Source organism: Drosophila novamexicana, unplaced genomic scaffold (assembly GCF_003285875.2).
Source record: "Drosophila novamexicana strain 15010-1031.04,08,12 unplaced genomic scaffold, DnovRS2.1 tig00000932-arrow-arrow-pilon, whole genome shotgun sequence".
NCBI classification, from domain to species: Eukaryota; Metazoa; Arthropoda; class Insecta; order Diptera; family Drosophilidae; genus Drosophila; species Drosophila novamexicana.
This window is the reverse complement of record NW_020824832.1, coordinates 1,084,210-1,108,820: the sequence shown is the minus strand read 5'-3', so window position 1 is coordinate 1,108,820 and position 24,611 is coordinate 1,084,210. Positions and strand designations below refer to the sequence as shown.

The 24,611-nt window shown below is 38.9% G+C and overlaps 2 protein-coding genes across 3 annotated transcripts; one reads left to right on the top strand and one right to left on the bottom strand.

The window, feature by feature from the left end:
• Positions 1–5,201: 5,201 nt before the first annotated feature.
• Positions 5,202–6,981, top strand: LOC115765119 (tRNA-dihydrouridine(20) synthase [NAD(P)+]-like). Of its 2 annotated transcripts, none has more exons than XM_030708512.1 (3): positions 5,202–5,441; positions 5,498–6,457; positions 6,552–6,981. In XM_030708512.1, exons 1-3 carry the CDS (start codon positions 5,273–5,275, stop codon positions 6,800–6,802), a joined length of 1,380 nt encoding a protein of 459 aa, XP_030564372.1. In that variant the 5' UTR covers positions 5,202–5,272; the 3' UTR covers positions 6,803–6,981. The 2 variants fall into 2 exon arrangements, with proteins under 2 accessions (XP_030564372.1, XP_030564373.1); XM_030708513.1 differs by having other exon boundaries at positions 5,387–5,626; positions 5,683–6,457.
• A 3,511-nt stretch (positions 6,982–10,492) lies between these two features.
• LOC115765141 (mRNA-capping enzyme) lies at positions 10,493–14,433 on the bottom strand. The gene is made up of 6 exons (XM_030708544.1): positions 14,005–14,433; positions 12,960–13,943; positions 12,553–12,691; positions 12,205–12,478; positions 10,767–10,963; positions 10,493–10,707 (listed from the first exon to the last, which is right to left on the bottom strand). Exons 1-6 carry the CDS (start codon positions 14,206–14,208, stop codon positions 10,589–10,591), a joined length of 1,917 nt encoding a protein of 638 aa, XP_030564404.1. The 5' UTR covers positions 14,209–14,433; the 3' UTR covers positions 10,493–10,588.
• Positions 14,434–24,611: the final 10,178 nt, after the last annotated feature.

The following is a 24,611-nucleotide window of genomic DNA, read 5'->3' as shown; positions in this document are numbered from 1 at the left end:
TTCCCTGACGAGGTTCGAGCCTCGTACAATGAAGAATCAGTCGGTCATCGAAGCGAAATAAGAGGGCTGGCGCCCTACTTGGATGACAATGGAGTCTTGCGTGCGTATGGCAGGATCGATGCCGCACTGTGTATACCGCATAGTGCGAGAAGGCCAATAATCTTGTCACACCGGCACGCACTGACGGAACTGATTGTGTATCACTACCATGTGAAAATGAAGCATCAAAACGTGGATGCAACGATGGGCGACATCAGGACCAGGTTTTGGATAACAAAGCTGCGTCGAGTGTTGCGTACAGTAATATCTGGATGTAGTGTGTGCAAGCTACATAGAGCGCAGCCAGCGCCACCTATAATGGGTCCTTTGCCAGAGGACAGACTGGAGGCCAATGGATGGCCATTTAAGTTTACGGGTCTGGACTACTTTGGACCACTTCTTGTGACAAACGGACGTCGAAAGGAAAATAGATGGGTTGCCTTGTTTACGTGTCTGACAACAAGGGCCATACACTTGGAGTTGGCACATGACTTGTCAACTGATTCCTGCATAATCGTGATCAGGAACTTTCTTTGCCGTAGCGGGCCTGTACTGAGGTTGCGCAGTGACAACGGAAAGAACTTTGTTGGGGCCGATAGAGAAGCCAAAAGGCTCATAGATGTATTCGAGCCGGAGAAGATTCAGGGTGAGCTATCTTCTAGGGGCATTGAATGGATTTTTAACGAGAGATGCGCCACAAGGAAGCAGTGGCGCATAGCGCGGCTATTACGAGATCGTTTTTGGAAGCCGTGGGTCTTGGAGTACCTGCCTACACTTGTGCGACGCGTGAAATGGTGTGCGCGCGTTGAGCCGATACGCCATGGTGATGTGATGTTTATATGCGACCCAGACGTGCCACGCAGGGAGTGGCGAAGGGGCGTAGTGGAGGAGCTCTACCCTGGACCAGATGGAGTACCTTGACGCGCCAGCGTACGCGTGGCGGACGGCAATCGAGTGCGACTGATGACTCGTCTCGTGGCTAAACTAGCCATATTGGATGTGAGTGAAGCAGGGCCTTCACGGGGGCGGGGATGTTGCGGGACGAATTAAGTTATCGATTGTTTAGTATTAAGTATATTCTGAAAGTATGTATTTTTGCCCTGTGAATGTACGGGCACATTGTATTTGGCTTGTTGCCGCCATCACTTAAATGTTAAGCTCATTATTGTCGTGAGTTAGAAGGCCGTAGGAGGGAAGACTGCGGTAAGATTCTGAGGGAATATATATTTAAGTTCTAACCTATATAATCCGTTCAGAATAAAACACTTGCACTAGCACGTTTTGCATTACGCTGTCTCTATTAACATCGGAGTAACATGGCCAGTGGCCAGGCGTAAACCTTGCAGTGTTCAAATTGCAACTCCACCTTCGTTTGGCACGCGACATTTGTCAAGCCATCCACAACCACTAACAGGTACGCTATGAAGTCTCCTATTGTGTATAGTTTTTGGAACAGAGTACAATATGCATGGCAAACATTTACGGATAAATTTCTATAGTTTGCTCCGCATAGCAGGGATTTTGCTGCCAATAAGATTTTTTTAAATTATTAAAATGCTTGTCTGCTGTTAAATGGCTCAGTTTGTCATGCGCTAAGCGGATCAGCTGGTCTTCCATACTTTCAGGAGCATATCGCAAGCCATTGCTTTCATCAATTGTATACACAACGCCATATATTAATTCAAAGCCAAGTACATATCTTTGCTCTAACAGATACCAGACTTTCATAACTTCAGGATCCCCCATCCGATCAGTTTGCTGAATTAAGTCAACTCCATCTGCCGACGCACCTACCACGCCCTCTATGGGTAAGGGTTGATTGGCCGATTGTCCCCCAGGCTACTTTACGACCGACCATGCGATTATTGACCAATGAGCAATCTGTGGATTAATGGCTTTTCGGCTAAGCGTCTGCACTAAAGAATTAGAGTCCGATATTATTTAAAAAGCTCTATGTTCAAGGTTTACTCTAAAACTGCGAAATGCATAAATTATGGCAAGGGTTTTCAGCTCGAAGCTGAGATATCAAGATTTATCTGCTCTGTGCGTCTGTGTATTTACTTCCATATACAGTTCCGTTTCCCTGTCTGGGCTGAATATTGCCAATACCGGTGGATGCGCCAAAGCCGGTTTTAACGTATTAATTACCCATTTGTATTTTGTTAAATGGAAACTGATCCATTAAGCGAATCATTAGGCACTATACGATGCTTATCGATTCTATATCCTAAAAACCTACATTTCTTCTTCAAAAATATGCATTTCTCAAGATTAACTTCTAGCTTGAATTCTATAATTCGGTATAGTAAAATGCCTGATGTTCCTCTCCAGGTTCTGTGGCTATCACTATGTCGTCCATATACGCTTCTTTCTTCTTCAAAAATAAATCTTTAAAATATAGCAGGCCCATTCTTGAGCCAACAACGCATTTTTAAGTACTCTTATTGGCCCAGCCACGAAAGACGTGAAATACACGGATTTTTCTTCTACGCCTATCTGATAAAATCCTTGCTTAACATCAATTATATAAAATCATTTCTTACTTTTTAAATATTCCAAACAATCTTCGATAAGGGACATTGGAAAATTGTTTTGAACGTTAACTTATTTAGACCACGATAAACGACGCATATGGTAATGTCTACTGATTTCTTCTTAGCCAGTACTATGGAACATGCATAAGGGGAGTTACTATGCCGAATAATTTTTGTTTTTAACAAATCTTCAATAATTTCAGCTACTTTCTTCCCCTCATAGTATGATAAACGCCTTGGAGTGCAATGAAAAGGGGTTGTATCGGTTAGTCTTATGGTTATTTTCTGTCTCGGACTTGTAGAATAATCTAGAGTTTATTAACAAACGACATCAGTCAGCCACTTTTCGGCCAAAATCTACTCCAATATTTGATCGACATCCATTGCTATCCCTGCACAAAATAAAATTCGGTTTAGAGGCACGACCTTACCATCAGAGGTCGAGTTTCTCTTCTCCAGGGTGGAGGTCCGTCCGTTCATTCGCTTCAAGCGATGTTTCAGGTGTTTTAAATTCGGGCACAAAGCACAGCACTGCAAGGGCAGAAAAGGCGAAGATTAGGGTCACAATTTAAACCTCGTAAAGCAAAAATCAGAAATTGCTTCTGAACAGATTAAATACGATCCTGGCTATTGTTGTACTGCGGAGACCTGATGCAAAAGCAGTATTCAAGGATAGGGCGATAATCTTACAGAAGTTTCCTTATAAAAGGATCTTATAACTTTTTAGACCATCGTTGAATCAAGGTATACCATTGGCCTCATTAACGATTGTAGCTATATGAAAATCGAAAATCGATCGAGAATCAAAAAGAACATCCGATCCTTAACGATCCGAACCTGTTACCTCAGCATTTATCTTTGGGTTCTACCTTTTAAATAAAAAGAAATTCAATGAAAAATAGACGGAGGGAAACCTATTCAGTCAAGAAAGTAAACTCAAGCAGATTGGTCGTAGTTGACCGGTTCTTTACGATTCCATGTTGAACAGGGGAAACAACTAATTTACAGAAATGCTGCAAATTCGAAGTGATTATTTTTTCAAATAATTTATGAATAGCGGACCGTTTTGCAATGCTCCTGTAATTTTGTATATCAGACTTCCCACCTTTCTTATGAAGAGGAATCATATAAGATTCTTTCCAAAGAGATGAAAAGACAGAAGATTCAAGGGATACATTAAAAAGCTTTAGCAATGGATAAGCAAGGGAAGAACTACACTCCTTGAGTAGACAACTAGGAATATTGTCAGGCCAGGAGAGTAAGAAGATTTTAAAGGTTAGCAGAATCAGTCAAACCATATTTGCAAAATAATGTACAAGTGTATGCGTACAAAGTCTGTATGTATATTGCACGAATACATACATAAATGAAAATTTTGCTTGTTTTTTATATTATTTTCAACAATTAGAAAAAGTGCCTGTGGGATATCCCCAAGCAATCCCAACGAGGGAGAAGATGTATGGCCAGACGTCTCGGTTAAAATTTCAGCACCCGCCACGATCAGATGATGCACTTCTGTATCAATCTACGAAAACAGATAGTTTTCTCCCTTGCAATTTGATTTTTTGATGATGTCAGGCAGGTTAGCACACAGAGTGTAAAATCGACCCAAAGCGACGGCGAACATAATAAATATTTGAGATATTTGTGAGCAAAAGAAATTTTACATTGGTCTGGTTAAAGCGGAATTGTAAACTCTAGTCATTCATACATATTTCATTATATAATTCAATTCATTATATAACAACATTAAATGGTATACATTAATTACAAAATATTCAATTTAATTTACAATTACATTTTAATTTAACTATTAATAACTATTAAAAAAATATTGCAAATGCAAACCGTAGTTTTGCTATTTTAGTTTCTTATAGCCTCTGTCCACTGAACACATTTCTGACACATTTCAGAAAATGTCACATTTTTGACAAATGTGTGAAATGCGCCCTGTGCGTTTTCCCATAAGAAAACACATTTTACACATCTTTCAAAAAATGCACATTTTTCAGAAATGTGTAAATTCGCCCCGAACATTTAGTGTTTTTTGCGATGATTAATCGAGATTTCTATCGATGTTGTAAAAAATGTGAAAGTATCATAACCATAAACCGCTGAAATATCAACGAAAGCAAGCGGCAACTTTAAATAAGAAATTAAGATTTAGAATAATCCCACAGTTTTTAGAATTTAAACATGGCGAGATATCGAAAAGAGTACCTAAAAGGGAGCCCTTACTTCGAGGGCGCCATTTTTGAGATTTGGAAGAACTTTACGACGCCTATGTAAATTAAACAAACTCGATCAGCTGTTTTTTAAAGAAGCGGTAATTTTGCCACTCACATGTTACCGACAACCGGTGAAACACCAATATGTTAAATTTGAAAATGTGACATTTCTTAAACCAGTGGACAGAGGCTATAACACTTTAAATACACAATAGCTTCTGCCAAATCGAAAAATCGATATTTTTAATGATTCATTATCGACAGTTAGCAGCTCTCATTCGCTCATCTCGATGCATTGGTAATAGGTAAAAACTATCGGAAATTCATCGTCAAATAGTATCGTTGCTGCACGAAACTTGACAATCGTGCCACCACATCTTATCGATTGTTTTCCAGCTCTACAACAGCTGTCCCGGCTTCAGGCTTTTCGTCTAATGCTTGTCGATTTTTAGTAAATTGACAACCATCAAAATGAAGAAACACCAGTTTCTTGATTATCGAAACAAACTAATTCTGGCACCAATGGTGCGTGTAGGCACTTTACCCATGCGACTGCTAGCCCTCGAAATGGGTGCTGACATCGTGTACACCGAGGAACTTGTCGATCTAAAATTAATAAAAAGTATCCGCCGCCCAAATCGTAAGTAGGTATATATTACAATAACAGAACTAAGAAACAATTTTTTGACCTTTCAGCCGCATTGAATACAGTAGATTTTGTAGATCCTTCTGACGGCACGATTGTTTTTCGCACGTGTGCTTTAGAAAAGTCTAAAGTAGTGCTACAATTGGGAACTAGCGATGCAGCACGAGCTTTGGCCGTAGGTAAGCTGGTACAGTATGATGTTGCTGGCTTAGATATAAATATGGGCTGTCCCAAGGAGTTCTCGATTAAGGGCGGTATGGGAGCAGCATTGCTTGCAGATCCAGCGAAAGCAGCCCATATACTGCGCACACTGTCTTCGCAGTTAGACATACCTGTTACCTGCAAGATCCGCATACTGCCCGATATCTTAGACACCATAAGACTTGTGCAGCAATTGGCAGTAACGGGAATTGCCGCGATTGGTATCCATGCGCGTACTCGAGATGAACGGCCTCAGCATCGCCCACATCCGGACGTCCTACATGCCGTGGCAAGCGCCGTAGACATACCTATCATAGCTAACGGCGGATCTCGGGATATGCACACGTATGATGATTTGCACAAATTCCAGGCCTTGTGCGGCGCTGATAGTGTCATGGTAGCTCGTGCGGCCCAGTTCAATGTGTCAATATTTCGTAAACAAGGCATTTTGCCAGTGGATGAAGTGATTTATAAGTATCTCCGATTGTGCGTTGATTACGACAATGCTCCGCACAATACTAAGTACTGCGTGCAAAGCATCCTGAAAGAGTTGCAGGAAACGCCACGCGGAAAGCGGTTTTTACAATGTCAAACTCTACAGCAGATTTGCGAGATTTGGAATTTAGGTGACTACTGTCGTCGTCGGCAGCAAGAGCTTAAAGATCGCGGAAATGCTGGCCGTGCCAACGTAATACTAACACAGTGTCCAACTAAACGACAAAAGCTCGGGCTGCCTGACAGTTCTACAGACGAGTTTCAGGGTGTCATTTACCGCAATGTAGCTTTTCTGCGGTCCACCTACACAAGTGGTAAGCGTGTCTAGAAAACTAATTAAACTTATCCAATTTTTATTGTGACCTTATTTTCTCTACCAATCGATATATCTATCTATTCCCATTGTAGACACTCAGCTCCCGAAGATGGTGCTTTATGTGCACGCGGGTAGAACGGGTAAGCAGCCGCCCTGTTATGAGACGCTGCGCTGCGACAAGCTTTTTCGGGCCATCTGCAGCTATGACGGACAGCGCTATAGTAGCAGCTTCTGGGAGAAAAACAAAAAACAAGCTGAACAGGGTGCCGCATTAGTAGCTTTGCTGCAACTCGGACATCTAAGAGAAAAAACTCTCCTCGACAATGGCAGTCTGATCAGTTAGAATTAGATTAAAATCCCCGTAAAAATATTGTTTGTCTATGTTTATATCGAATTACTTTAAAGAGAAAGGAGACCACTATGTTTTGGAATTAACAAATTAACAATTACAATACCCTGTTAACATGTTATTACCAAAGACAATATAAACACTAAGATGAGTAACGCCCACACATTTGAAAACTATGCAAAATTTCTACCTTGCTTTTCGCTCGTCAAACGACACGCCAGCCTGTCTTCTGCAAAGCTAGTTGATGCGGCGTTTCGTTTTCGAAATACATTGACCGAAAAAGTTTTGTATTAACGAACGACGCTTAATCCATGAAATGCATGCTCTAAATGAATGCTATAGAAGGCACAAAAATTGCAAAATTCATCACACAAACAAAACTAAAAAAAAAATAACGCTGTCTATATGTTCTATATGTATATAAATCTAGGAAACTATAGCTATGGTATATTGGCCATTAGCATCCGTTACAGCCCACAGACGACGAAACATAGACTGAATAAGGTTATGCAGGTCATACATTTTATGGTTTTTATCCATTCGGGTTTACGTCAGGACTCTGGGCAGGGGAGTTAATGACTTTGCTGCAATTGTAGAGCAGCCAAGTCCTGCACAGAAATGATTTGTGTGTGGGGTCGTTGTCCAAGTAAAACTTGTACCTCTGTTTATTAGCGTTTTGGGGGTCTACGAAACCAAACTTTATTGCGCTCCTTGAAAATTTATTCTTTAGAATGTCCAAGTAAAACTTCTTCGTCACCACATTGAAAATGCGCAGCACACCAACACCTTTGCTAGGCAAACTTTACTGTTGGGATTATATTTTTCTGTGCCAGATCTTTCTCCAAACTTTTCTGGGCCGGTCATGACAGTTATTATTATTTTGTCTCGTTGCAAAAAAAATGTCATACCATTACTCCACGGGCAATAGAAAAATTCAGTCTCATCTGAATATTTGCTGCAGACAATAATGACTTCTTTCTAGCTTTTTGCGAGAAATACTTATGCATTTTTAAAATTTTAGTAGCAGTCTCGTGGCTTGTTTGAGGATTATCGTTGATCTGTTTTAAAACGTTTGAATGATCGCATTTAGGTCTGCCTCCGGAGTGCTTTAATTCTAACCTGTTTTCTTTTTCGGCGCAGTTAATAATATTATACATAGTTCTTAACCTTATGGGGAACAATTTCGCGAATTCCTTAACAAAATTGCCCTTGTGATAAACTAATTGAATTAGGTTTTCATTAATTCGTTGGCCAGGCATTGCAAGAAGCACTTAATTAGGCAAGATGTGAACATAGCAATAACTTACTCTTTCAATTTTCTTAGAATTTGAAGTACCGCTAGATAGCCTAGGCTCTATTTCGAATTGTGTTTGCATTTTGCAAAGTATAAATTGACAGCGCAATATTTGCCGAATTTTAATTTTGTCTTTTTTTTTCACTTTTTCTATTTTGAATTATGGAATTATGACTCATGTATATATATATATACATATATATGAAAAATGCTTAGAATAATAGTTATAGGCAAAAAAAGTTAAGGAAAAAGAGTTTAAGTCGGTAAAATTAAAAAATGAATTTGTGTGTTGTTTTTCATTTTGCAAACAATTACTCGACAAAGTGTATTACCTTAGATACAATTGGTAAATTTTAGGGCAAATTTGAAGAAAAAAAAAATGCTTATCACATACCGCCCCTTGTGTTATAATATGTATTTATACAATTGCCCACGTAATCTAGCTAACCTTTGATTTTGCACAGTGTTATGCTGGAGAAGTTCTTGTCTCAGTGAATGGCGTGAAGCACCTATGCTTGTATGTGTGAATTATGAATGCATGGAATGCAGTTGCTATTGGGGTCAAATGAATTAATTTTATTAGTTTTTTACAGCTAGCCATGACCTATCCCAAATTTGTTGTCACATGTAAATACATATATGTATGTTTGAACTGAGGCTGGCTCGGCTGAAAAACCGTATTTTTGAGTTGACGTTATCATTTGGGTTTTTTTTTAAATCATTAAATATATAACCCAAAAGATTAAATTACAATAATCTATTAAATTAAAATATACAGTTTAATTTATATTTCAATAATGTTTTTGCGGTATGGTTGCTGCAATCCAAATAATAATAATAGTTAATGTTAAAGAAATTATATTAGCATCGGATTTAAAGATTGATTTTCTACCGAGCCAACGAACAAAGAGTAGAAAATTAACTAAATTGGTTTTTTTCGCCAGCAAAAGTCACTGCAGGGAATAACAACTACTTACAAATTTGCTTTAGTATATGTATAAACACACGCTTGCAAACATTCTCTGTTCTCTCTAATCTCTGCTCGTCCCTCAGAGCCGAAGCTAGGAGTACATTTTCTTTTAGTGTTTTTGCCCTTTAACCTGTGAGAGCGCAGGGGTACCAATTTCGCTTTCGGTCTCAATACGCGATTATATTGCCTTTGAAATTAACAATTCAATAAATCGAAAAAGAATCTACTTTGTTATGGGATAACTATCAGTCTGAAACCACACAATACTGACTTAATCCTTGAATAGAATACAAAGTTTTCATATTTGTGAGGGGTTTTATTGGCGTTGTCATCATTTTTAATTTTAAAATTCGTAGTTACCCTGAAACATGGGCACAAATCAAATATACTCTAAACCCTGAACCCTTTGAAAAACTACCAAAAAGGGTTTAATGGTTTTGTACAAAGGTATGTACCAGTTTAAAGGAAGCAGTTCCAACACCATACAATTTATAAATTCCTGCTCATAATTAGCTTAATCGATAAAGCCATGTCCGCATGTATAAACGCGTCGATATATGTACCTAAGAGAGCCAGACTTAAAATTTCGATTATGTTTTTTTATTTTTTTTTTTTATAGCTATTGCCACCCCCCGCCTACATGCCGCAGCTATAAAGCAAATCAATTAATTAATTTCAACTACCCACCAATTTTAGCAACAAATTAAATGAAGTTGTCTGTTTAAGAATAAATAAATACAGCACAATTAGATCTGATGTTGAAATTTTCACCAAGATCGGTTAGGAAACACAGAAATTATTAAAGAAAACGTGTGCCTTTATTGACACGTGTTAGCGTGCCTGTACACACGTACACACACACATTGAAATTTATAAACAAATAATTGCAAATGTATTGTATTCTGTGCTGTTATTTTAATATGTTTTTTATAGAAAATAAATTACTGGTATGGCTGTCGAGTATTGGCGGTAGCAAGTAGTGCGGTCGCTACGAGTTCGAGTCCGATTGAAAGGGATATTTTTTGTAATACTGCTAAAACAAATGAACCCGCAGCTCGTGTTGCGTTCGGTGTAGGTAAAAGAGGGTTCAGTGTATCCCCTAGTCGGGAACTCCCGACCTCATATATATAACAGTTATATTATATATATAAGGGTCATATTATATATAATAGGGGTATATTATATATATAAGGGTTTTGTGACGTGTTGACTAAGTTATCTACGTCTGCCTGTTCGTCCGTTTGTATTAACACGTCAAACTCTGGAGCTAGAATTAAAATTTTGAAAATAGGTTCACATATGACATGCATTTTAAGTTTCAAAAGAGTAACGAAACTGTATCTTATCAGCTACTTTATATATCTCGATTAAATGTTGTGCTGACACCGAGTTTAACTGAATTTAATATTGAAAGACGTAATTCTTTTTGTTATGGTTTATTAATTTCCTAATGTGTGTGTCAGGAGTGTCTACGTGGTGGATGTGGTGCAGGAGATGAGATAGCTGCTTAGCATTGCTAACGTCGCTGTACGGCTGGAGGCGGCATCATTGTATGATCATCGCGAAATCCGAAATTCGCAATAAAACTTAGTAGATATTCCTTGGTGATTGGATGCTTAATGCTCTCTACGACGGCTACAAGGATACATTTATATGTAGGCTGTGAAATTTATTAAACTTATGGAAAAACTTACATACGGCGGTGTTAAAGCTGTTGGGTAACTTTTTGTCCGTTCGCTCACGCATATAATCCCAATTGCCAAATTGGTTCATGGTGCATTCAACAATTTTGTTGTCTAACTCGCGAATCTCCTTTGTAAGCTTTTGCATACGGCCGAAGGGAGCGTCATGACCGCCCACATAAAGAAAACCAACCTTTTTGGTTAACAGGCTAGGAAAATTAATAAATGGTTAGAAAATAAAATTTAACAAACGTCCCAGCAAATAATCAACAGTCTTAGCTTCACATAATTTAAGGCAGCTAATATTTAAATCTTTTTATCCATCGTAAAGCAGCAAGCTCCATTTTGTTTGCTGGTGCATAAGCAAGCGAGCTGCTTCTGATTTTGGTTGAAGAAGTTTCAGGGCACTCTCGACCAGAGCCCTCTTGTTTTCGTTTTAGTGGTCTTCAATTCTCTTCCCCTTATACTTACCGGGAATTATGGCCATTTATTCCTACTTAATACATACATACGGACAAACGGACATGGTGAGATCGACTAGGCTATTAGCGCTGTATTTTGGATCTGTGTAAACTGTATGAGAGTCTAAATTCCATATTTAATGCTACGATTTTGATGGGCTGTCGAACAGAGGCGATAGCAAGTAGTGCAGTCGATTATGGGTTCGCGTCCGATTGGGGAAGCTTTATTTGTTTTTTTTATTTTTTTTTATTATTGCTAAAGCAAATGACCTCATAGCACGGACTGCATTTGGTGTTGGCAGAAGAGGGTTAAGGGTATCCCCTAGTCAGGAATGTCCGAGAAGATCATCACACTTGTTTAAAGCTAGAGCCTTCCGATTTGGTATGTACACACCTTTGTATGTAAACACCTATGGTAATAATAAACGCGATTCTCATAGTGGAGAGCAACTGGATAAATGATCACAATTGAAGCCTAAATTGCGCATCAAGCGGCGTGCGAGCTTGTGTGTGTACGTATGTATAGAAAAAAGCTAGAATGTCTAGTTATCTCCTAGCCGGGCTTTCCCGACTATAACACTCTAGTCAATCTTTATGTTTAAGAATGGTTTTCTTAATTAAATCCTGTATTTTTAACTGTAGATCCCAATGACGCCACCTTCAAAACTAGTTGTTAATAATGGGGTTACTGGCCGCACGGGAAAATTAGTTCTATCACACAAATATCATTGCTCTTTAACTCTCTTACCCGAACAAAAAAGAGCTCAATGTAAGACCTGACGCACAGAATATAATTGGCCACCCTTTTTTCGTTCTAGCTGTCCCATCTATATGTTATATGGTAAAATATATGGTTTAATAAGGATAGCTTTTAAGCTGCAAGACTGGTACATAGAAACAGACGCACCCACTTAGCTCGTCTGCCTGATCCAAAATATATATAATTATTGGTGGTCAAATATGGTCTGTATTTATGTTCAATTTCTTACCCTTCGCCACGCTCTGTTATTATCTTAAGACGAAAGTCCACTGAGTTAAGCTCATGCGGTTTCCATTTAAAGACGTCGACGCATACGCCGGCTGTATACGGCTGCTGTGAGGGCTGGAAAATGAGACCATCGGGCTCGTGTGCCAGCGAACGTGAAAACTTTTCGCCCAAAAGACGTGCCGATGTACGTATGTCCCAAAAATCCTTGTTCCGCACACTAAACGGCTCCAGGGCGCGGTTAATGATTCCGTGCTTCATGGCAAGGATGCGTGGACCTGCGACGAGAGTTTATGTTTGTATTTGATGGTTCTACCAATTGAAGGGGATTTGTGCCTATTTAACATCGTACCTATAACATCATTTTTAATATAGTCCAGGCGATGTGGAAAAAAGAACTCTTCGCGCACATCACGACCCGCAAGGCGTACGATATCGTAAACAAGAAATCGCGGCGTTACTGTCTCGCCAATTTTGTCTAGCACCATTTCCTGCAAATAAATAAAAAACAAACAAGGTTATATACTTTATTTTATTAGCAAAGAAGAGTAAAGGAGATTCCCCAAACCCCATGCCGAGTTGCCATCACAAACATTCTAGCTTTCATCTGCACATTCATTCCAAAAATCACACATACACATACATACAAACACTGATACAGACCACAAAATCAATATACTCTTTTTAACGTTTTTCAATGGTTATACTAGTGTTCAATTAAATAAACATTTAAAATGGTTAATGATGGCGATAACTTACTCCATCTAGCAACGTGCCATCAAGATGCTCGTGCAAATTTTTGCCATTTACAAAGGCCATGGCTTCTACTTGAAAGCAGGAGTGATTGCGATCAAAAAAGTAGATCTCCTTACGTCCATCTATAAGCATCATATACCGTGTCCCGTCAGCCTTCCAAGAAACCCTATATGGCATCTCACTGAGTTTCTTAATATTGTGCCTATCCATTGATACGGGCTGAGCGCCCGGAAAGCCGCTTTTCTGCCAGTTGCACCAGTTTTGCACCCTGTGCTGTAGCTCAGTAACACGCGGCTGATCCGTTACTTGCCTCACGCCAGGTACACCAGCCATAAAGGCTGCATTTTTTACAATCCACTCTCTTCGTCGTTTTTTTTTCTGTGGGCTATCGCCTGTCGCGCAGTCTTCTTCACAATTTGCATTTGAATCGGCGTCTTCTTCATCTTCTTCATCTGCTACCACCCCACCCTCAATTGCTGCCGCTGCAGCCTGCTGTGAAGTGGAAGAGTAATTATCATCGTAGTGACGTTTTCTGCTGTCGGTGCTGATGTGGTCGTTGCCACTGCTGTCATCGTACTCCAGACACCAGTTGGGCTGCTCTGGGGCTTGTGGAGCATCTTCCTCATCTTCATAGCGGCGAAAGAGCTCATTAATGTAATCCTGCTTGTATATGCCAGGCGGTCGTGCATTGGCAAATACGGCAAGTGCAGCTTCTACAGAACAGTCCAGACGCTCCACCATATAAGAGATAATAAGAAATCCAGTCCGATTAAAACCGTGCGTACAATGCACAGCAATAACATCGAATGGTCGCTCGTTGATAAAGTTGTCAACTAATTCAATAAAGCTGTGAGTCTGCTCCGGTGATGGTGTTTCGCCATGACCACGACACTGTAGCTTAATATACTGTGCGCCTCGTTCTTCCACTGTGCTTCGATCGTAAAACCGTTTTGTATTCGTCAAATCAATCCAGAGGCCTAGTTTTAACTGCAAAGAGGTAAAGATATAAACAAACATATAAGTGTGTGATATAACCGACAACTCTTACCTTCAGCGTCTTGCAATAATCAAAGAGCATCTCGGGGCGAAAGGTGCATTCAATGGGCATTTTGTCTTGGAAAGACTGATTTAACGGCGTCTTGAAGGCGAGAAACCGCTCCGCAATAATTATGTCACTTTTTCGTGGACAGTAGAGCCAACGGTTAGGTAGCGGGCCTGAGCCCCGTTCGCGTTCGGGCTGTGACTGAGACATCCCGACAAGAGACAGACTAGTTAACTGTATGTGCAAAAAATTGAGAATGAAAAAGACATGCGAATAATGTCTCTGGTATGAATTCGCTTTTGCGCGGTTACAGTCAAAGCGGGAATGAATCGCTTTGAATATCGCGTTTTGAGTGTATTGTTAATTTCGTCACATTATCTTTAGAGCAGCGCAGACAACTTCAGAAAGTGATTTCTAGCTTCTTGATTTCTTCTGTGTGTCACAATCCACATTACATGATTGCGCATGAGCGATATTTTAGAAAATATCGAATCATCGATAGGTACATTTTATTTGTAGCGCGTTTCTACTCTGTATGCGTCTTCATTCTATCCAAAATCGGCGGAAGCGAGCTAAAATCGTACAAATGGCATTAGCTGTATGAGGCATACTGGCGTTTTTAATAACGATAGCAGAGAATTCTAGTCTCCTTTAAATTGTGACGACACAATTTCGGATTTGGAGCGCGTGCATTGGGCATTGTATGAAAATGAAAGCTAATTAATTGTTATATTTAAATATGATTATTTATATTTTGTGCTGCATCTGTTTTCTGATAGCCTTGTATAATTATACCCTGAACCCATTGAAAATGGGTAAAAAGGGTATATTGTATTTGTACAACATGCAAATGTATGTAACAGGCAGAAGAAAGCATCTCCGACCCCATAAAGTATATATATTCTTGATCAGCATCAATAGCAGAGTCGATCTACCCATGTCCGTCTGTCTGTCCGTCCATTCGTATGTATGAACGCAAGGATCTCAGAAATTTTAGATGTAGATGCTCCTAGCTCCCGCGCAGATCGACTTTGTTTCCGATAATCGATAACTTACTCCGTTTCCAAGCAATCGATAAAAATCTATATCGATATCCTGTTTTTTTGGGCAATTTTGGTAAATAATAAGAGCTAGAGTCACCAAACTTGCCATATAGCTTCTAAAATAGAATATGTATATGCATTTGATGTTGGTAGAAGATGGTTCAGGGTATCCCCTAGTCGGGAGCTCCCGACTAGAACCTCTTACTTGTTTTTTGTTTGTTTGCTGATGTGGCTGTTGAGTAGAGTCGATAGCAAGAAATGCGGTCAGTTGCGAGTTCGAACCCTGCCAAGGGACCTTTTTTTTAATTTATTTGATGTTGGAATAAGAGGGTTCAGGGTATTCCCTAGTCGGGAGCTCCCGACTAGGACCTCTTACTTGTTTTATTATTATATTTGTAACGCAGTTTTAATGCTATTGTCGTAATACTTTACCTACTTACAAGATAGACATATTTCTGTTGCACGCAGTACATATGTCGGAGTCGGTCGGACCGGATAACCATAATATAAAGCTGCATGGGAATAATCGGTAAAAAATTATGTTCCTAAGAAATCTTTTTTTTTTTTTAGTTTTAGTTTCACTATGCTTCACTATTTGATTGACATAATCGTATCCATATCGGACTACTATATCATATAGCCGCTATGGGAATAATCGGTCTAAAATTAATTAAAAAATGTATTGGTTATCAAAATATGTTACTAAAATCTGCAAAGCCGTAAAGCAATCGTATTTCTACGCAATGTCAGCGGGATTGCCGAATTTATCTGTGGCACTATCGGCACAAGCGATATATGGGCGCTATTGAGCTTCCATCGATGGTCTTTTTATTGGCATGTGTGCAATTTGTTAGATGAGACAAGAAAAAAGTAATTTAAAATTTAATAGCCCTATGGTCAACAATTTTTGAATTTACAAACTTCTTTAAATAAACGGCTGATCGGGTTGATTTGATTTTAAAGATCATAATATACTTTGACCCAATAACAATATATTTTGACGTACAACACCATTTCAAAATTTGTTATATAGGCTTGAATATTTGTGTTAACGAATCCATAGCTTGCGCAAAATATAATTTCAACAGATTCCAATCTGTCAAGTTCGTCCGCATTAACAAATAGTAGCTGAAGATCACGAGTACATTGGATTTCTTCCTATTTTAACAGAGCCATCCAATACGAGCCATACAAGACTGAAGAGACATTTATAGGCCATTCATTATATTTGTTTTGCTATGGGAAGGGCTGCATACTTATTTTTTGAAAATTAAGGCTTTTCGCTAATGACAAATAATTAATCTAATAAATATATAAATCTAGTTCGTTTTTTATAGATGTATAGCGGACTTAATTAAATTTGATTTTTAATATTTGAAAGCCAATCTAAATCAGTTGGCGGAGCGACCCTTTTTTCGCCCTAATTTAGGTATGTCAAACTAGCAACGGTGACTTTGTGTACATTTTTGGAATTTATATCGATCACTTTTAAATGCATTGTTGCATTGTTAAAAATCAAATTATTTATTGTCCACATTCATTTGCTTTTTAATTACAGCTCATAATATGGTTACACTAAAGGGTTGTAATAATTAGGTTTTCACCATTCCTTAAATAACTTATTTCAAGGATAATTGCTTCGATAATCGCACATACACGATACACATCTTAATAAATCTTGAAAAAATCATAAAAATCGATCAGAACGATTTTGAGATATATGTGCACCAGTACAGCAACCTTACTGCTGCCCTTATACAACTTGATTTATAGCTCTGCGGTAGTAGCGGAGAGGTGGCGATAGGTACAAAATGAAAGATACTTGACATATACATATATAATATTCTAAAAGGAACATATTATGTTTGGTGACTCTATCTTATTATTTACCCAATTTGCTCAAATAACAGGAAGTCGATATCGATTTTTATCGTTTGCTTGGAAACGGAGTAAGTTATCGATTATCGGAAATTTGATCTGCGCAGGCACTAGGAGCACCTACATCTAAAATTTCAAGTCTCTAGCTCTTATATGTTCGGAGATCCTTGCGTTCATACATACGGACGGACGGACAGGCGGACATGGCTAGATCGACTCGGCTATTGATGCTGATCAAGAATATATATACTTTATGGGGACGGAGATGCTTCTTTCTGCCTGTTACATACATTTGGATTTTGCACAAATACAATATACCCTTATACCCATTTTTAATGGGTTCAAGGTATAAAAAGCGTAACCAGCCTGTCACCCTTCCAGTCCCTTCAATACAGGGTACCAGTACTGCCCTAAAAATCTTTCATCTTCTGACCAAATCTTTATTCATTATCAGAATGTCAAAGGTGTCATTTTCAAGCTTAAAATTCTTTTTATGGCCGGCACTTCGAATATAAAAGCATTTTCAGAAAAATGGTTAAATTTAATCATATTTGATTTTGAGGTTTTTTCGAACAGTTTTATTTTGCATAGAAATGATCGGCCGACTCGAGGTGGTGGGGTGTTAATTGCCTTCTTCTGATATTCAAGTTAATATAAAACATATTACTTGTATTTAAGAAGTTTCTTCACACGTGCGTGATAATGACCTAATTATGTTGTTGGGTGATTTTAATTTGCTGAACATCTCTTGGTCATTATTCACTGCCGAAAATTATCTAGTGCCCTCAGCACAGCACGATTTTATAGACTGCATGCTTGATCTTTCGTTGTTTCAAATCAATTCAATTTTTAATCATTTAAATAGAACACTTGACCTTGTATTTGTTATTTCTAATGTGAATAGGTCTCTAGGTCCCTTCTTTATCTCTTCCTGAGGATGTATATCCTACTTTAGAGGTTGCAATGTTCAATTGTAATCCTCTCATTTCGTGCTCATCAGCCAATAAGCCCCGCCGTTGCTTTCGCAAAGGAAATTATTCATTGCTGAATCAACTTATTTATGCAACCGATTGGTCTTTCTTATATGACTCGGTTGATATGAATACTGCTATTAATTTTTTTTATAACACCCTAAACTCAAATCTTAGATATGTGTATTCCCAAGTCAATTCCTTCATTTCACTCGTCACAGTGGAATATACCACCAAATATAGAATTGGCCGACCGTCAATTCCACAAGCCAGCGAGTGTAGACTTGCTTTTAGGTGCTGAAAAGTTTTTCGACCTGCTTTGTGTTGGCCAAGTGATGAATAAAGGTGTCTCTTGTACATCCAACTATTTAGAAAATATTGTTAGGATGGATTGTGTAAGGAAAATATTCGCAAGGCACATCACCGCAAGCATTAGTTAGCCCTGTCGCCATTGATAACGATAATAGTTCTCTCAACACTCTGATACAACAATTTTGGGAATTAGAACACATCCCAGAGAAGTCGAAGGCTGCATATACAGCTGAAGAAATTGTGTGCGAAATTTTAAACAGAATATGCGTAGGGTTGACAGATTTGAGGCTGCAAAACGTCGGTTTTTGGCCTTAGAACGCAGACTTGAAAAGGATTACGAACTGCGACATATGAAAATTAACAAGTGCTCGCCGTACCGCTAATACCAAACACTTGGAGTTTTCATCAGAAAGTTTAATAAGGCACGAACTGCTCTGTTCAATGCAATCTTAAACACTAAATTAAAAGCTAATTTATCCAAAGACCTTATGCCGCGGCACCCCTTTCGGCAGAATGCTGATCTAGCGCCACGTGACTACTTCTGGATGGTCACTCAGCGCGCGCAATCGAGGCATCGGAGTCAAAGAATACGAGCAATGTAGCTACTTTGTGGCAACGGCATCCGGTCCCTCGGTGGGATCGGCAGAAGCGGATTTGTTTGTGTTAACTCCTCCCTTGGTTAAGCGAAGGCCGCCCTCAGCCTTCCGACTTCCCGTTTTTATGTTTGCAATTAACTCAGCCTGGCTAGTTTTTCTGTCTAGTTTTTAGATGGTGCCGAATTATATGGGCGATCCCTTAGAGAACCAATACGGCTGCTAACGTAGTGCAGCTGACCAACACAGGTCTTGTGGTTACCTCAGCCTTTAAGTTCTCGATGTGCTGCAGGATTGTCACACTTATCTCGTGGAGAAGCGGCAAACCCAGTCGCTCTCGGTGTTCGGTTATGTAGTTGTTGTTGAACTAAGTTTGATTGATAGCAACTTTATCGTCGAAACAAATCAGAAATGTTCCGGAGACCAACTGTGAGTCGACATTATTGTCGATGATGTTGACGTTTGCATCGTTGATGATGATGACCCCTTCGTCTATTATTGTGACTGGGTTCAGTTAGCTGGTGTGCTTGCTGCAGTGAGCTACAGCTCCGGAGACCAACTACAGAAAGTAGTGCTTATCGTCGATTTGCAGTCGGCAAGATGTGATGCGAAGATGTAGGCCCCACAGTCAGCAACAGTGTCGTCCTCCAAGTCCAGAGAAACTCGCCTATGCTGTACAGGGTAGACAGTAATTTTCCTACAAACTAACTTGGGATTAGGATACTTGATTAAAAAGTACAGTTAATCGTTATTTTGAAATGCCTTAACATTAGCTACTTCTAAAAGATCAATAACATTCGCTTTAGCGAGAATAATTGAAAATATTAAATTCTGTAAATCAGTTATTTCTATCCGATTTTTTGCCAAATTGTTTCGAACAAATGTGCCTTATCTGCTCCTTCACTTTTGTGGATTAAGATAAGTATTTCTTCTAATTCTTGATGTCGGAATTGTGTTTTAGTATTCATTTCTATTAAAATTTCTTATTTAATATTGTTCTTATGGACCACCCTCTCTTTAATTAGAACGCCCGAACCCAAATCGGATTCTACAATCCCCTCGACATTAAGTGATGTCAATTCATTTTTTAACCTTTTATTGGACTTTACCAAAACTTTGTCTTCTATCTGATACGACTTGTTCGATCTGTTCTTATTTTCTCGGTATTATTTTTTCGCTGCACAGTTTGAGTGCATAAGGGTATATTGTATTTGTGCGAAAGCCAAATGTATGTAACAGGCAGAAGGAAGCATCTCCGACCCCATAAAGTATATATATTCTTGATCAGCATCAATAGCCGAGTCGATCTAGCCATGTCCGTCTGTCTGTCCGTCCATCCGCCCGTCCGTCCGTCCGTCCGTCCGTCCGTCCGTCCGTCCGTCCGTTCGTATGTATGAACGCAAGGATCTCACAACCTATAAGAACTAGAGACTTGAAATTTTAGATGTAGATGCTCCTAGCTCCCGCGCAGATCGAGTTTGTTTCCGATAATCGATAACTTACTCCGTTTCCAAGCAATCGATAAAAATCTTTATCGATATCCTGTTTTTTTTTGTCAATTTTGGTAAATAATAAGAGCTAAAGTCACCAAATTTGACATATAGCTTCTAAAATAGAATATATATATGCATTTGATTTTGGAAGAAGAGGGTTCAGGGTATCCCCTAGTCGGGAGCTGCCGACTAGAACCTCTTACTTGTTTTGTTTTATAAGCGTGCTTCCATGTATGGAATAGACACTGGAGCACTAATCAACTGGCCTAAAGTTGGCCAACACGGACAATGGTTTAATATTGTTTTAGAGGAGCAGCCTGATATTTTGCCCTGCCACCGTACGAGTTATGTACGGGAGCAGGGAGTTTCCCTAGCAAATTTCAGCTTTCGGCGTCAGACAATTCGTCTTCAGCAGCAGTCGCCTCGGACTGTGCTTAGTTTTCATACGACTTGTCTTCCGATTTACTTTGGGATGTAAAGTGCACCTTTTGGCTTTTCTTATAAGAAGTTTGCTTGGAGCGAGACAACTGGTGTATCTCGATGAGCTCTAAGATTCTATGTCCCTTACAATTCGTCGGTTGTCTGCACCGCGAAGACGAATCTATTTCCATAGCCTCTGGTGTCTGACCTTGAGTGTTGTGTAAATAAGGGCCATATGCCTAGCAAAACTAGTTGCGAACTAGTAATATTACTCGCGTCTGCCTCTTGTGGCAAGGCCAGTGCAGTTGGCAAATCTCGAGGCTGGTCTGGGAAAACGGCTGATTGAAGGTATTTCTTCAATCCCGACACGAATGTGTGTAACGCATCGCTTCTAATTTTCTCATTGAGGACAGTGGCGTTACGTTTTATTGACTTATCATATTTAGCCTTCTCATTCAATTTACTCAATCCCGACGCGTGCCAATAATGAAATTTTTTTTTGCGCCCATGATCTGCCCACTTACACACATTTGTGTGTGTTGTCTGTGTGTAGCGGTCGAAAATCAGAAATCCAAAGATCTCGTCAAATTTTCATCGGACAGGCAGGCAACCAACAGGCAAACAAGCGCATAAATGCTTCTAGCGAGTCCAAAATATATTAAATGCACACATGCCAACGCTTAGGTACCCTTACCAACGATAACGAGCTAAAATGCAAGAATCTCGCATCGACGTAATGATTTCGTATTGCTCGTCCCTTCACAAAGGTTGAAATTCTTTTGACATTTGAGAAAAATTGAATTTGTGCGCATTTTTGCTTGTCGGACACATATACACATTTAAAAGATCCCTAAGCATGAGCGAGCACTAAAAGTAAGTGCGAGCAAGATAAAAAAAAAACAGCGATGCCGTTCTATCGCACAAATCATATGGAGGAGAGTAAGCCAAAGCAGTTGCTTCTAGCGAGTCCAAAATATTTTAAATGCACACATGCCAACGCTTAGGTACCCTTACCAACGATAACGAGCTAAAATGCAAGAATTTCGCATCGACGTAATGATTTCATATTGCTCGTCCCTTCACAAAGGTTGAAATTCTTTTGACATTTGAGAAAAATTGAATTTGTGCGCATTTTTGCTTGTCGGACACATATACACATTTAAAAGATCCCTAAGCATGAGCGAGCACTAAAAGTAATCGCACAAATCATATGGAGGAGAGTAAGCCAAAGCAGTTTCCTGTAGTGTAAGCGAATGAAAAGACATCATATGTATATCTTACTTTTTAGCTCGCGATTTTGGACTAGATGTCTTCGAATTTTTTGTTGCCCTCAAAAACCGTTCAGCATGTCGTTTTCATGTTGTTAAATAAAGCCGTACAAATTCATGGGTTTGCGGGTGCTTTTTGCCATGCCCATATATGTTATGTGGTAGAGCTACCGCAAACAAGAGGCCAGCCAATTTACTTTTTGAGAATACACAAATATTCTATGCTTTCATTAATATCGGCTTAGAAACACCCAAAAGTTATGTGTTTTTACTGCGCACGTGTTAGCATCAGCAAGCGCAAATTCCAAGAATTTCTGTATCCATGTACCCACACACATTCATACGAGTCCGCTTCGAATTCTATCAATAGCATTGCAATTGCGATATTATTGTTTTCTGTGCTGCTATTTTAATTCGTTTTTTTTTTTCTCATGAAGAGTTAATAATTGGTGTGGCTGTTGGGCAGAGGTGGCAACACGTAGCGTGTTCTGTTGCGAGTTCGAGCCCTACCAAAGAAACTATTACTTATTTTTTGGCTGGTGTGGTTGTTGAGTAGAGTCGGCAGTAAGTTATGCGGTCAGTTGCGAGTTCGAAATCCTGCCAAGGAAACTTTATTGTTTTTAAAATTTATCTTTATAACTACAAGCGAACGCGCAGTGTAAGCTGCATTTGGTGTTGGAATTGGAGGGTTCAGGTTATTCCCTAGTCGGGAGCTCCCGACTAGAACCTCTTGCTTGTCTTTTATTGAAATCATGTTATTTGCAGATAACAATCTAAGCTTTGAGCCGCGTTTGGAACTTGATGGTCGTATAGTAGCAGCAGATTACATTTATGTCTACACACTTATAATGCACTACACCTGCGTTCAGAGTCCTAGCGAATATTTTCAAAATATTTGCACAAATATACCATACAATATCCAGCAGTACATAGCTGAATTTTTCCAACAGACTATAAAAAAGCCACAAATGACTCGTAAACAATTTAATCATGTTCATGAGGTTTTCGGGGCCATTATTCCTGAATAAAGATATTTAAAGAATGGTTGGAACCTAATTCTTCAACTCCTTGGGTTACCCATATTATAAGCTGAAATTCAAAAACAAATAAATGCAAACAGTAAATATCTTCTCTGTTTTGCCTTTCTGCATTTAAATTTATTTGGTTTTGTGCTTAAAAATACAAATAAATACATTTAAAAGTGAGCGATTCCTTTCGATAACAAATACCAAAAATCGACGCTAAGTCACCGCAGCTAATTTGACGCAAATAGATATCGGTAGTTGCAGTCATTATCACAAATATCGATAAGCGAAAAAAGTGTTCCCACTACAGCAGCATCCATTTCTACTCTCAATCAGCCTTGTTAGTTGACTAAAGTATATGAAAATGAATCCAATGCGATGGTATGTCCAATATTTCCTGAGGCTAGAAAAGAGCAAAGCAGCCTCCTGCAGAACATTTTTTAAAATATTAAAATTAAGTCACCATTGTGTACTTACATAGTAAATAATGAGCTGACCAGCCTAAGGCCATAGTTGGTCATAGAGACTAACAACAAATAGGTAGAAGCATCAAGAGTTCCCGACTTCATCAGTTTTAAAAAATATAAGATAAAACACTTTTTTTATGTAGACTTAAACTTTAAACTATCGGCCACAGTTTTGTCAATAAATAGCGGTGGTCTTTAGTTAGCATTGTGTATTCGGCAGGGGTAAACATACATGTTTACGATTTGTTTTTCCGTATACAATATAATAATAACTTTCATGTGATTATTTAGCTGTTGACTCTTAGTGGTTATAATTTGCTGCTCGAACAAGGAATTCCCTTTTTTATACCATGAACCAAACCAGTTCAACACAATAGACACCAACGTTAAGAGCACAATACCTTGCAGTCCACTGTTTTTTTTTTACAGTTGCCCAAAATTGAAAGACATTTATTTGTTGGGTTATATATACCAACATACACGTCCAGTGCTCATGCGCACAAATGCATACGAATAATCTATGTGAAGTGACAACCCAAAGGTCAGCGCAGAAACTCCAGATTATATTTCATTACAACAACCAATAATTTTTAAAATATCCTTGATATACCTTTTGTTGTGGGCTGCAGCCTATCATCTAAGCTACTGCACTCTTCTAATTTATTGTTGTTGTAAAAATTTAATTTCGTATTTACTGTGAATAACGTCGCATCTTAAGGCATTTTGTGTGCGTTCGCTGCGTACAATTAAAATAAAATAAAATAAAACAAAAATAGTTTATTTTTAATGAACGTATTAATAAATTAAAACTCAAGAAATAAAATCCTAGCACACCGTGTTCGTAAACCTTTTTTTCGCGGCCAACAACAACATTAGTAAATGTTTACACCTAGTTTCCTATGCCATCAACATCTTTTTGAAACATCCAGGCGATAAAGACAGACGAAGAAAACAAAACTGGGTTTTTTGCGCACTATTGTTTGTTTGCAGGTGACGTTATGTTGCTTCCTATGATTAATTTGCCAGAGTTTTTGTGTTTGCTTTTGTGTTTGCAGACCAATCTAATGTTTTAAAGACAATGTACACAACGTCATTTGGTCTAGGCTATATCTATAGTTGTAATAACGCATCGAGTGATTTTGG

Excerpts from the sequence above, each read along its gene's own strand:
- LOC115765141 (XM_030708544.1), bottom strand. The coding sequence starts at position 14,208 with ATGTCTCAGTCACAGCCCGAACGCGAACGGGGCTCAGGCCCGCTACCT. Across the intron at positions 13,944-14,004 it reads ATTATTGCAAGACGCTGAAG|TTAAAACTAGGCCTCTGGAT; the intron begins GTAAGAGTTGTC and ends ACCTCTTTGCAG. Across the intron at positions 12,479-12,552 it reads TATTAAAAATGATGTTATAG|GTCCACGCATCCTTGCCATG; the intron begins GTACGATGTTAA and ends CTCTCGTCGCAG.
- LOC115765119 (XM_030708512.1), top strand. The coding sequence starts at position 5,273 with ATGAAGAAACACCAGTTTCTTGATTATCGAAACAAACTAATTCTGGCA. Across the intron at positions 5,442-5,497 it reads AAGTATCCGCCGCCCAAATC|CCGCATTGAATACAGTAGAT; the intron begins GTAAGTAGGTAT and ends TTGACCTTTCAG. Across the intron at positions 6,458-6,551 it reads GCGGTCCACCTACACAAGTG|ACACTCAGCTCCCGAAGATG; the intron begins GTAAGCGTGTCT and ends TTCCCATTGTAG.